The 12,865-nt window shown below is 39.7% G+C and overlaps 2 protein-coding genes across 2 annotated transcripts; both read left to right on the top strand.

Moving 5' to 3' along the window:
* Positions 1-5,659: 5,659 nt before the first annotated feature.
* On the top strand, positions 5,660-7,120 carry LOC112560246. Its single transcript, XM_025231937.1, has 4 exons — positions 5,660-5,734; positions 6,046-6,174; positions 6,374-6,577; positions 6,917-7,120. Exons 1-4 carry the CDS (start codon positions 5,707-5,709, stop codon positions 7,117-7,119), a joined length of 564 nt encoding a protein of 187 aa, XP_025087722.1. The 5' UTR covers positions 5,660-5,706; the 3' UTR covers position 7,120.
* A 247-nt stretch (positions 7,121-7,367) lies between these two features.
* On the top strand, positions 7,368-11,748 carry LOC112559563. Its single transcript, XM_025230894.1, has 12 exons — positions 7,368-7,387; positions 7,639-7,732; positions 7,991-7,999; positions 8,341-8,522; positions 8,696-8,802; positions 8,920-9,048; positions 9,324-9,518; positions 10,037-10,149; positions 10,408-10,501; positions 10,754-10,762; positions 11,262-11,415; positions 11,535-11,748. Coding segments are annotated over exons 1-12 (1,107 nt in total). The 3' UTR covers positions 11,536-11,748.
* The last annotated feature ends 1,117 nt before the right edge of the window (positions 11,749-12,865 follow it).

Genomic DNA, 12,865 nt, shown 5'->3' on the forward strand with positions numbered 1-12,865 from the left:
GAGCGAGAAACCAAAGCCTACATCCCGGTAAACAGGTTCAATGTGCAGAGACTATACATCACAGGTCACTGGCAGGGTCAATTCGCTTCATAAATACAAGCGATGAAAGATAAAGCCATGCTTACATTAATAAATTCAACATATGCAAACTTGTACTTGATCTTTAATTTCATTCATCAGCAGATGGCTTTGTCCTTCGAATTCCCTCTTCATTTCCTATCTTTTACTTCCAAATTACTTGCAAGCAGCGGCATTAATATTCACTTCAGGTGCATCCCGAGATATTTTTCTGACTGCAGCTGTGCACGGAGGCAAATTGAAATGGTTTGGAGTCAAATGCAAATAAATTAGTACACGAAGCCCTAAAAAATCCAATTCAATATTAAATTCCAAATTTTTTAAACTTTATCATTTAGTACAGATTTCTGCCCATTTCAAAGTATTTTGAACTGCACTTTGTTTTGTTTGACCGTTGTCCATTTTAGCAGTACTTCAACGTGCATTGATAGTCCTTAGTTGTTGAGTTTAGTCAGTTTCCTTAAATAATTAAATAAGAAATGCTGTCTTCATAGAACTATATACATGTACATATATTTCATTTAGTAGGGTTAACAAGAAAGATTAGTTTAATTATAGTTCTGAAATTTGGTCATTAGTTTGAAGTTGTTAGCAGCAATTAAACAAAGTCTCATGTTATTACTTAATTTTCATTAAATCTGTCAAGTTAAACATTTCCGAAAGAAGTTTATGATATGTGTGTGTGTATTCGTGGCTGAACTGTAAACCGAGCAAAACGCTTAACAAAGTAGTGTGCAAGCTGTCACCACGCACAGAAATCATCAATGTATTCAATAAACACTTCCACGTAGAGCTACACGCAAACATCGCATTTGTTGTTATTATCAACGATCTTTAAGGACCTGGAAACAGCTGGTCGTTTTTCCTTCTTCTTTCAGAAAGAGGCATTGTGTTCTTAAGACGTAGTTTCCGTTCAAGTCACTGTTTCCATTTAAATACCCTTTTCTGAAACAGAGCAATAGACCGGATTAACATTTCATGTTTTCCTTAATTTTGAAACATTTATTGAAACACCTCTCAGTAGGAAGACGACATTATCTAGCCTTGACCCTGACATTCGCACATGTCCAGCACAAAGTCTTACACAATAGGTTTCAAGCACTCGCTTCCCTATTCTTCCCCGAACTATTTTCTTTTATTTAATTTTTTTTTCTTTTTCTTCACCTCCACTTATTTGTTTTCTCTATTTTCTTGTCCCCCTTTCTCCCCTTTGCTCCTTCCTACTTTGTTTGTTGGCGCCGGCGTGGTACAGCGCAAATCATCAATCTGAAATGGTTATGGTCATCAGTGATGTCTATCATGAGCGGAGAAGTTGTATTCACTGCACGGACTTTAATTCTTCGTGAACGTTCGTGACACGCAGCTGACAAAGGAAGGGACGCTACCGCCGTTATTGTAGATTTTCTTTCGCATTAGAAATGGAGTTGCCTCCCTTACACAATCCCGCACAGGTCTTGACGACGACATGTTGAGATCTGGCGAGGAATGTTGTATCTATCATTTTTACAGAGTTATTGTCTGTATCCTGATGTACCATTACTACCCTTATATTGAAAAGACTGAACAGTCTGTCTGTGTTCACCTGTATGTCACAGCTGTCGAGTTTTCTTTCCGTTTGCCTACACATTATTTTTACGACCTCCGTCTGTCTTGAGGCGCATTAGCTTGCTGTTGAAATTACACTTAGGTGAATTGCCACTGCCAGAAATTGTATTTACACGAATGAAATTTCAGCCTCTAAATAAACACGTGAAACATGTGTATCCACACTCAAATGTACCTTCACACAGGGTCAAACTGTTTAAACTCAGGTCAAAAGTGATAAACACGATTTGTATTTGCATGCACCGCAAACCAAAAAAATGCAAGAAAAATCCTTTGATCAAGACCTTAAATTAGCTAAGCCGTTAAGAAAACCCTGACATTTTCCATCAAGCACCGGAGTAAATTCTGCGAAAAGTCAAAGCTTAACGCCGTAATTTAAAAAAACATGATGTATGACTCTGTGTTTGAACGGTCGCGTCGTTCCTGGTGTCGTCAGTGAAATTTACTGCTACAGCAGGAAGATGAATAGTTGTGGGCTGAAACCGTCCGGACTTGTCTTCTCAAGAAATCTATATTGAAAAAAATGACTTTGGGCTCAATCATTGTTTCTTCATCAATGCTTTTAACCCTCCCTCCCCCTCATTCCCTCGGCCATGCTCAGCAACGTAGACATGGAACTTATCAAATTAATCATGAGGTCACCCTCAGGTATCGGGGGCAGGGGGTAAGTTAGATCCTTAAACATTGAGTGCAATTTAATTATGTACCACCATAATCACCACCGGTGGGTCTTTAAATTAGTTGTGAACTTAAGCAAAGAGATTGCTTACACTGGGACATCCTGGAGATGAGCTCTTCAGACCTTCAAATCCACAGCCAGCTGTGCTGTTGTTCTGAACAATGTTTTCATACCCCTGACTGTTTTAATTGTCTTGTGTCTTTATCCCGGTGACCCACCCTTCAATTTTAGCTGAACGTTTGTTAAATAAATTTGTTCTATCTCGCAATCACTTCATTACGAAGTTTAAAAAGTTCTGGAGCACTGTAAATGTCTGATTTTGTTGTGGAGGTTCAGTCGTAGCTTCTTCTTGTCACGATTAAAAAAAATAAATTATTTTTGCCTGTCTACTTGTCAGTTTGCATAGCTATGCTTCTTCGCATATAAGTGTAGTCGTTTATGAAAATGTTTTTGTTATGTTCCATGAGACACTGTGTACTACTTCCCCGCAGTCCTACGTTACGAGTAAATAAGCTTCACCAATCTATCTAAAAGAATGCATCTCACAATCTCCTTATTTGTTTGTTTTTGTACTTTTTATTATGTATTTATTTATTTTTTTGGCTGCTTAAATACCAGAAGGCTCTCGTCAAAAGCAGGTTTACTTGTGGTTCTGTACTTCTCGTAAAGCCTGCCTGAAAGTATCTCAGAAGTAGATCAACCATGTCGTATATATTTAGGAAAGAAAGTTGCAGGAGGGAAGAGTGGATTGGGGTGGAAGAAGGGTGGATGAAATTTATGAAACAAACACGGTACCAGTCGACATTCCACCTTCTGGTGTCAGTCAAAGTCCACATTCCTACCGTGTGGCTCTCTTCGAACTGTGGTTCTACCAGAGGGTCCACCCTTTTCCCCCCACACCCTCCTCAAGCGCACCAGAGCGTTGCATGGGTTGGTGATAATCAGTATTTTTTCTTTCTTTTTTTCTTTCTTTCTTCTTCTCTCACCCTTGTCCCCTGACGTTACCATGCAGTAAATCAACAAGGTCTACTTAATTTCCCCACAAAACAATGTTGTTTCTCAGACAGCTTTACCGCACACAGCAGCGCAAGATTTACATTTCTTGAGACTGAGTTTTAATTGAATGCTTACTTCACTAAGACAGATTGTCCTCAGTGAGGCATGCACACCTGTGTTGTACTGTCTGTCAGGCTACCTTTGCTGCCCACAGCGACACCCTCATGTCTTTAGCTGCCTTTAGCACAATCCAAGAAAATACTAGTAACTGGTGTGAATACAGAGGATGTCTCACAGGATGGTCTGGTGCTTGGTGTGGGCTGTGATTTTAACCATCATGTCAGGTACGTCTGTATATTTATATATTTTACACATACATAGATGTGGAAGTATATTGTATCATACTATATCATGATTCGCTATATTATATACGAAACATTATGTTATTATGTCATTTGAATTATCCATTATAATTTACATATTATGTACAGGGACAGAGAGAAAGAAAGAGATAGGCAGACGAAAGGTAATGGAAAACAAATTCAAAATAGAGAAATATCCTCATACTGAAAGAGCAACAGCCGTGTCTGCTTAGTTAACTTAATTAACCAATTAATTAAAGAAAATAAACACCTCAGTAAGATATGCAACACCAGAGGTAGGTAGACATCCAGGAGCATGTCTTCACACGACCCATTCACGTGACATAACGCTTGGTACAGGTGTAAGTATGACTGTGAACAGGGAGTTTGTTAATACTTATTTCATTATCTCTAAGAGGAAATCTTTGTTGTCGGGCAGGTGACAGCATCGCCAGCTGCATACTTCCAGGCTCCCTACAAAATAAGTTCTGGCTGCGGGCGTCGGACAAGACAATCATTCAGTTCATGCAGTCGAACATGACAGGGAACAGCTTTCAAGTTTCGACGAGGACTTACAACAGCTTTACATGTTTGCTGAATGAAGGAGACAAGTATCTCTTGCAAGTACAATTTGTTCAATAAATAAGTACTTTTCCTCATAGTATCTAGTCAAAGAATAGTTGGCTCAAACTAATACTGGTGAGACGGATGAACGGATGGACAGAAAGACGGATGAAGGTGAGGTTAATAAGTCCACTTACCCAATACCATTCGTCTCCACAAGGAGCACAGGACAGCAGCTTTCACACCAGATGATTTCGACCAGAACAAATCAACAAACCTGCTGCCAAAACGTTTAAAATCCGGCATCAACGAAACTCAAACAAGGTCATATCCAGACCCGCCATCGGCAGTGACCCACAACTTTGTCCCAACGATCTTCATGCTGAGGGTACAGAGCCACTCAACCAACCCCGAATTCGTTAGACGTAGAAAAACTGAGAGATCTTCATGTCCCCACGCTGAAGATAGATTATTTGCCATAAAGATGGTAGACTGCGATTTAGAAATATTTGCTTTTCACAGCTGAATATGATCTAGGGAGCGGAGTATGAAACAACAATTCTGAGTCACAAATGATATCTTCATTTTTGTGACCAGAGGAAGGCCTTGAGGAAAGAGACCAAGAGCATCCCCGAAGCAGCTTCCAAGTACAAAAAGCGGTGAACAAGAAAGGATGAAGACTGATTAGGAGAACGGGATCGACGACCAGCGCCAGGTGATGAAGTGACAAGACCTGGTGGCGTGCATCAACATCAGATTTGCTGCCGAGTACACACTGCACGAGTGCCTAGTAGATGCTCTACTACTTGAAGGATGTGAGATGTGGATTGTGCTCGCCAAGACAGAGAGAATCAAGGCAATCGAGAGCAAGTGCCTGAGACAGCTGCTCAGGATGTCCTACATGAAACTCAAAGCAATGGAGCACCAGGAACATTTCTTGCAATAGTCAAGCTGGTGTGACGTTCATGTCCCTGGCACGACACACAGTTCAAAACCTTCCTTAGGAGAACATTGGAGGGGAATCGACACTGAGGTAGACAAAGGAAGAACTGGAGAGCAAAAGTGAAAGAGTAAACTAGTTGTGGACAGGTCACAGCCATAACCTTTGTCCTCACGACCAGTTCCGATGGGTCATGCATCGTCTTTTGTCAACTGGTACTAGCCAAGAGATGAATGAATGAATCTTGAGTTACAGTTTACTCAATAGTTTAAAATAAACTATGAACCCCACCAGTCTTTATAACAGATTCAACACTTGAAGCTCAAATATATTATTTCTTTCTATTAGAATAGCTAGGGGGCATTAGACTAGCTGTACTCTATAAAGTTTACTTTCTTTCCACCAGTAAGTCGAGCGCTGAAATAGTAACAGGTTCCCCCCTTGACGGTTACTTTTGCTGGCAGCTCACAAACCACTCTTCTATGTCCTACCAGCTTTACGAGCTGACAGGTAGAGTTTTCTGATTAGATAAGGAATCAATACTTTTGTTATAATAAAAACAGATTTAAATCATATGAGTAAGTTTTTTTTTGTTTTTTCACTGCACAGTTTCATCATGACGATACACCTTTGTAGAAATCACTTCAAGCTGTTGTCACCATCTCTTGTCTGAAAATTCCTGTTTCTACTTGACTTTGTAAACCTTGCATAACATTTCATTTCGGCATATATTAAGTATTAAAGAATTTTGATTATTATCCTAATTTGCTGTCTGATGCTAATCTTCTGGAGTCTGATCATCTGAATGTTGATAACGACAGCACTGAACGAGCTTCCCGATACACTGAATATTCGGATATATACCACATCTAATACAGACCCAACACCTGATATTAATGCCGTATGTTCTTTGAATGCTTCTGAAGAGACCCCCACATACCTGTTTGAGGGTGAGTACACCTTGCTCACACTGCATTTGCTGTAAGTAATAGTAGATGACCTATGACCTTATGGCTATAGGTTTAGTGGGCTGTAAGTCGTTCATTGTCTCCATGGAAGGCATGTTCCACTGCTCTTTCAAATCTTCTATGTCAAATGGGAGGCACAGATTACAATAGAAAATTATTATTGTGTCTTATGTGTGAGCAGTGTCGTCTGCTCAGGACAAGGACATTAACATCACATCCCTGAGCTCGCTGGCACAGCCGTGTCCACCCGAGGTGCAGGCCACCTACTCCTATGTCGTTGACGGCACGGGGTGCAATGGCAGCGACTCCGATTTGAACTTCTGTGTCGATCGGCGGACAGCGAGAACAGACTATGGCCTGTGCTCCTCCCGTATTCTCTTCTCAGGTCATTGTCAACTCTACAGAATGTTCTCGAGAAATAGAGGAGTCTGTGTGTGTGTGGGTAGATCAAGAGAGAAAATATATTCGAGAGTGGAAGAGTATATGTGTGTGCTCTTATTGGCGTGAGAGAGAGAATGTGCAAGAGAGAGAGAGAGACAGAATGTGCAAGAGCCTGTGTGACAGACACAATGGACAATTAAACAAACAACCAACAGAGAAACAAATATAAGAGACCCCGTCACATTGTAAGTAATGTAAGTACCCGTAAGAAAGGGTAACTATAGGCATTGTCCCCTGCATTACGTGTGAGGGTTTGTTTCCCGATGTTTACCTCTGTTTCTAGCGGGCGGCAACCTGACGTGTATCGCGGCTTTCAGAGTCAGCGGTGCCCTGGTGGTGATGTTGCTCAACCAAGATGTTTCTCTTGTCACCTCAACATCCCGCTTTGCCTGCATGGTAAACAATTTTGTTGTGTTTTCACCGCAGAGCCTATCTAAAGTTTACTTGTTTACCTCCATCTTCTGCCTTCACCCGACTGGTAAATAGAGGCGAGAGCAAAGCCATACCCTCTGACACAGCAAAAAACAACAACAACAACAACAACAACAACAAAAGGAAACAATCAAACTTAAGCAGGTCGAAGTTCAGGTAACAAGTTTCAAAAATTAAATTTTAGTTGGTGTCGATTTTGGTTTGGTTGCCTAAGGAGACTGGTGTACATGTTAACAATTCTGATTTGGCTAATCGGGATTAATCGGCTCAAGGCATGTATGGGGAATCTCTCTCACGATCTCATGTACAAAATTTATTTTCAGTATTTATAACCGTTACATTGGATGTCACGATCTTAGTCCAAAATCATCTGAAAATCGTTTATCTTAAAAGTTTTTCCATGTCAAAGATTGGAACAGCTGTCAGGACTTCATAGGACTAAGCCAAAACAAAATCGTCATATTTATATATTTATTATAGTAAGACTGCTGTAACTGCTCATCTCAACACTAAGCAGTCTGTAAACACTGTAAACAGTGTAAACACTTACACAACAGTTTGCCAACATTTCAGAAAATGGAGACACTTGGTGACACACAGCGAGCGACAGTGTTTGAGGACTGTGTCTCGTCTCGACGCAGTCACACCTTGGTGCTCAACATCAAAGGTATTTCACCTTTTATTAGTAAATATTTGACATTACAAACAATATCAGACAAGCATTTATTTAACCTGCAACCACTCAAGTGTACACAGTATTCTACACACTATAGTTCGTCCTGATTCTCTATTCCAGTAATTTCTTTAAAAACGCTATTCGTTAAAATATCATATCTCTTAAATTTCTTTTTATGTACAGTAAAGTTGAGTAAACTTATTCAACATGTTTACATAATGTAATTATTTTCTTTTCTTTTTTTTTCAGCAACGTGCCGTGAGTATCGCGATATTTTTTTTTTCCTTTTTTTTGTCTTAGTTCATATGCAAAGACTTTTTTTCTTATGAATTATTGGCCAAGACGAGTTGTTGCCTGTTAGATGTGTTTGTGATATTGTATCCAGTGCACGGTATTACTGTCTTGATGTGCTATGGTGTAATGATGTATCACAGAATGTACTAGATCATCATTTTTAATAGAAGAGCCAGTTTCATCTAACTAGCTTCTTTATCCACCTCTGCCATATCTGGATGTTGCCTTAGCTTCCACCTTCCTTCATCATGTTCATGGGTCTGTAAAGTCCTCATCTTGTTGCCATGCCGTGTTTTGTGTGACAGGGTACGACCCTGAACCCTGCACATTCACCCAGCCTTTACAGGACAGGTTCTGGTACAGGGTCTACGACAAGAACATCCTTCAGTTCACGCAGTTTGAGATGGTTGGCCACGATCTGCAAGTGGGATCGCTGGAATACAATAATTTCTCTTGTGCAGCGACATCGGGGAAACACATACATCATGTAAGTGTCGCCACCCTGCCGCCATTTTGTGCTTACTCTCAGTTTTTCGCATGTCTGTAAAGTTTCGTATAAAATAGCTTGGAATAAGCTGCGATAGATGTAAAGCAGCAATCGCATTCACAGAGGTTTCTCCTGACTGTTGTGATAAATGATATTTCTGTGTCCTGTGTCAGTAAAGCAGATGCAGTAGTTAAAACGGTTCAACCCTACCTTGACCTGTACTTCTGCTGGCAGCTCACACAAACCTCACCTGGGGCCTTCCAGGTGTACGAACTGACAGGTAAGCCAGAGAGAAGGTTATTACTGTTGTTGTTATTATTGTTGTTGTTGTTGTTGTTATTATTCCCAACACTTAGAATCGCGAAGTACTGATGCTCTAAACTCTATAACTCGACAGCTGCTGAGAAGTCTGGACTAGTAGCGGGTGTCCGGGTGTACACCAGACGTGCTGGAGATCCCACACCCGACTTCAGTGCCGTGTGTTCCTTGCGCTCGTCTGATGAGACACCTACCTACTTGTTTGAGGGTAGTTGTTCAGTCTCTCTTTCTTTCTTCATCTCCTTATTTCTCTACTTATTTATTTCTTTTTATGTTTGTTTGTACATTTGTTAGTTTCTAAATTAATATATCTAAATGACCCACACGTTGTTGTCCACCTTGACACAAACAAGCGTCCATGTCTTTACTGTTGTTGTGGTTGTAGTTGACATCTTATTTATCCCTATCAAGTGAAACAAATGAATGTCAATGTAAATAGAAAAAGAAATCAGATTTTCTGTTCGGCTTGAATTGTCAACACAGTTACCTCCTCAAATGCTACCGATGTTGACGTCACTTCCGTCTCCGCTCAGTCATGCCCAGACGCTGTTGTTGCCAAGTTCTCCTACGTCCACAATGGCGCTGAATGCAGGGACAAGACATCGGACATCGACTTCTGTGTTGAGCAGACTGCACGAGTCAACCACGATCTGTGTTCTGCAGAAATTCTGTTCTCAGGTGACCTGTGTCTTACTGTCTTACTGTCCCAGGTGACCTGTCCTTCCTTTGTCTTACTGTCTTACTGTCCCCAGTCGCTGAATATCTGTGTTACATGTATGTGTACACACAGTCTCGATGTACACGTGAATTATTATTATATTGGTAGAGGAATTATTACAGATATTAAATATTTAAATATAAAATATTTTTGAGCACTCACTATTAAAACGTTGTGTCGAAAATGGCGGATTCAGAATCCAATATTGCATGGTCATTATTGTTCTGGGGGTCAATGTGAAGGAACAGCTAAATTGTGAATTTTATGTCAGCCTCCGGCCTTCTGTGTAGCTTCATTTTCTGAAATTTTATTTACAATAGTTTAGTTGTCAGACACTGAATTTAAGTATTGTTCCATGCATGGTTTAATTTATAAATCAAATATGAAATCAAGCTTTTCTTAGAACTTATCCACAGCTTAGCGAAGATATTTTCTGTGAAAATTGAGGATGTTGGGTCTGTCCTTTATCTCTCTTCAGTGGGAGGAGTTCTGAAGTGCATTGCAACCTTCAGTGTACAAGGGTCACCTGTGGTGCTGCTGATGAATACAGACTCGTCTGTGAATGATTCCACATCGCGCTTTGCCTGTATGGTGAGTGTTGGGCCTCTGTACTATCTGTACTCCATAGCAACACAGCACATGTCACATGTCATGTGTCATGTCTTGGTCCTGCTGGTATCAATGATTTCCTGGTGTGATGCTTTTCGCCTGCATGATGTTCTTGTATAACAGAGTTGCTGATGGTAATGTCTTCTTTGTTCTTTTCTGTGGTCTGAACTATAAACATTGTGGAGTGGAAGGGCAGCATTCACTTTCCGGCATGTCTTTAAGGTCAAAGGTCAATTTCAGAAGCTGGACAAAGTCGGGGACATCACACTGTCGACAGTATCTGAAGACTGCAAGATTAACGGATCCAGTCACACACTTGAGCTGACACGAACAGGTTGGAGACTTTGTGGGACTTCAAACGATTTAAAAGTTTTAAAGCAAAGAGAAAAAAGGAGATATGGCCAAAGAGAGAGAGAAACATATTTTCAATTGTGTGAATGATTTCTAGGTTTAACTGATAATTGTTTTACTTGGTATGTTTATTTTACCTTTCGGCGCTGATATTTACAGTAAGATGAACATGAGAATCATACAGTACAGCAATCATGAAAGTAAAATGTGATCACTGCTTGTGTTTCTTTTTCAGGTGGCTGCAGTGAGTATCCTCCTGAGTTCTTTTACCTGTCCCTTTACTTTCAGTTTACTCCTCAGTCGTGAGGACCGAAGTTGGTAGTGGGGTGGGGGAGACTAGCAGCTTTGATGAGGTCTGGTCTATTCCAAATATGTTTGATTTTTCGGTACATTGTGTGAACACCTTTCAACCGAACAATAACAAAAATATTTTTATCGACGCTAATAACGCATTGCAAGCACTTTGATAACACAAGAACAGTTGGGCTCCGGTGAGTTCAGGGACTGAGGTAGTTGATAGACAGCAGACGACATGAAGGCAGAAAGAAGCAAAATAAGAAGGCAGATGAGGCGAACCAAGGACAGACATGCAGGCAAAAACATTTCACAAGTAAACAAAACATAAAATCATTTTCTAGCTTTTTTTAAATCTTGTGTTTATCTTCCCTCTGTCATTTCTCTGAAATATACTGCTCGTGTATTCAAAAAGAATTATTCTAGTCAATGCACTTATTACCTAACAGCAGAGAGCAAGGACAATGTCCCATTAATCGTTGGTCTTGTCGTCGGCATCGCTGTCCTGGCTGCGGGGGTTGCTGCTGGTGTTGTCTGCTACAAAAGGGTTTCAAAAGAGGAGGAGGGCGAGATCCGTCACTCCTCAGCTGCCTGCCGCCACTGGTTAGTTGAAGTGTTTTCATTTTTTTTTGTTGTTGTTGTTGTTGTTGTTGTTGTTATTGTTGTTCTTCTTCTTCTTTTGTTGTTGTTCTTCTTCTTTCATGCCAATGATCTTGTTGCAGAGCCGAGTATAACCCAGTGAGAGACTTTAAAAAAGAGAAATTCTGGAGCATTCTACAAGCAGTCCACCAGCTTCATCTCCTCCAGATAATCACATCAGTGATACACGACAGGGTGGACAGCTGTCTCCGATGATGTCAATGAATGAAGACTGTGAATGACTGTATTGGATTTTTTTACCTGGGTGTTTTATTTCTGGTGGCTTTGGTGAGAGGAAAAGATGTGAATATAAAAAAAATAAGTGCATGCTAGGACAGGTGAGAGGGAGAGACAGGTCTTGTCAAACAATCCATCAAAAAAAAAGTTTTTAAAAGTTCCAGAAACATAAAGTTAGGATTAAAAATAAAGACGAATGTACACTTGCAGTTATCTTTACAGAGAAATTTGTGTAAGCTACAAAGGCTCTCTCTGGTGAATACCTTGGATAATTCAGGGTTGTGAGCTGCAGGTGGGACAAATGTTCAATTACTGGATATTTTTATGTCACTTGTACTTACATACAAGCTTCTTTTCTCTCCATAGCAGAAACGATTCTCTATAATTTCTGTGTAATTACAAAAATGTAACAGAATTATAAATCTGCGCGTGGGACATTGTCTGTTTGGTACAAACAGAGAGCGATTGGACTTTAAGGCTTTTTGACATTTTTACTTTTGCATTACACACAATTTCTCTCAAAATTAGAAATCAGATCAAATAATATTTTAACAATTGTAAGTGTTGTGAATCTTTTTTGAGACTTTCTGCATGTCTGTGATAACAAAAATAGTAATATTATGTTGTTTGTTATACTCTAACATTATGACTGATAAGTTATGTAGTAGAAACTGTAAAAACTAAGAGTACATAATTTATATCATTATTTTATGTAGAATCATATTATTTTGTGTATGTGTGTGTGTGTCTGGAAATGGGCATAAATATGTGCAAGTGTGCTGTGCTAAATCATCAAATATAATTGTTTATTGTATGTCAGACTGGCCACTTGTGATATCTTCTTTCGTGCTTATGTCACCAGTATTTTCAAAAAACAGACAAACGCCAGAGAAAATATTTTCCAGCTGTTTAATTAAACATACCCATCTGAACACAGACATTTTGTACTTGTGAGTTGTGATTTTGGTAATGATGCAGATGAATTAACAACAGATAAACATAATAATAAATTAAAAAACGAATTTGAAAGAAATAAGGAAAAATTAAAGTCAGAGTGGATAATCTAATTAACAGATTTCATCGTGAGATCAGTTACCGAGGAAATTCAGGTGAAGAAACAAGAGAAAAAGTAGTTTAGGGTTCATAGCCTTCATGTCAGACTTTTGTACAATAAACC

This window comes from Pomacea canaliculata, linkage group LG3, assembly GCF_003073045.1.
Source record: "Pomacea canaliculata isolate SZHN2017 linkage group LG3, ASM307304v1, whole genome shotgun sequence".
In the NCBI taxonomy this organism is placed as follows: Eukaryota; Metazoa; Mollusca; class Gastropoda; order Architaenioglossa; family Ampullariidae; genus Pomacea; species Pomacea canaliculata.

Coding starts and splice junctions, on each gene's coding strand:
- LOC112560246 (XM_025231937.1), top strand. CDS start 5,707: ATGTCCTACCAGCTTTACGAGCTGACAG. Junction 5,735..6,045: donor CCAGCTTTACGAGCTGACAG/GTAGAGTTTTCT, acceptor TGATAACGACAG/CACTGAACGAGCTTCCCGAT. Junction 6,175..6,373: donor CCCCACATACCTGTTTGAGG/GTGAGTACACCT, acceptor ATGTGTGAGCAG/TGTCGTCTGCTCAGGACAAG.
- LOC112559563 (XM_025230894.1), top strand. CDS start 7,368: ATGTACAAAATTTATTTTCA. Junction 8,523..8,695: donor CGGGGAAACACATACATCAT/GTAAGTGTCGCC, acceptor GTCCTGTGTCAG/TAAAGCAGATGCAGTAGTTA. Junction 8,803..8,919: donor CCAGGTGTACGAACTGACAG/GTAAGCCAGAGA, acceptor ATAACTCGACAG/CTGCTGAGAAGTCTGGACTA.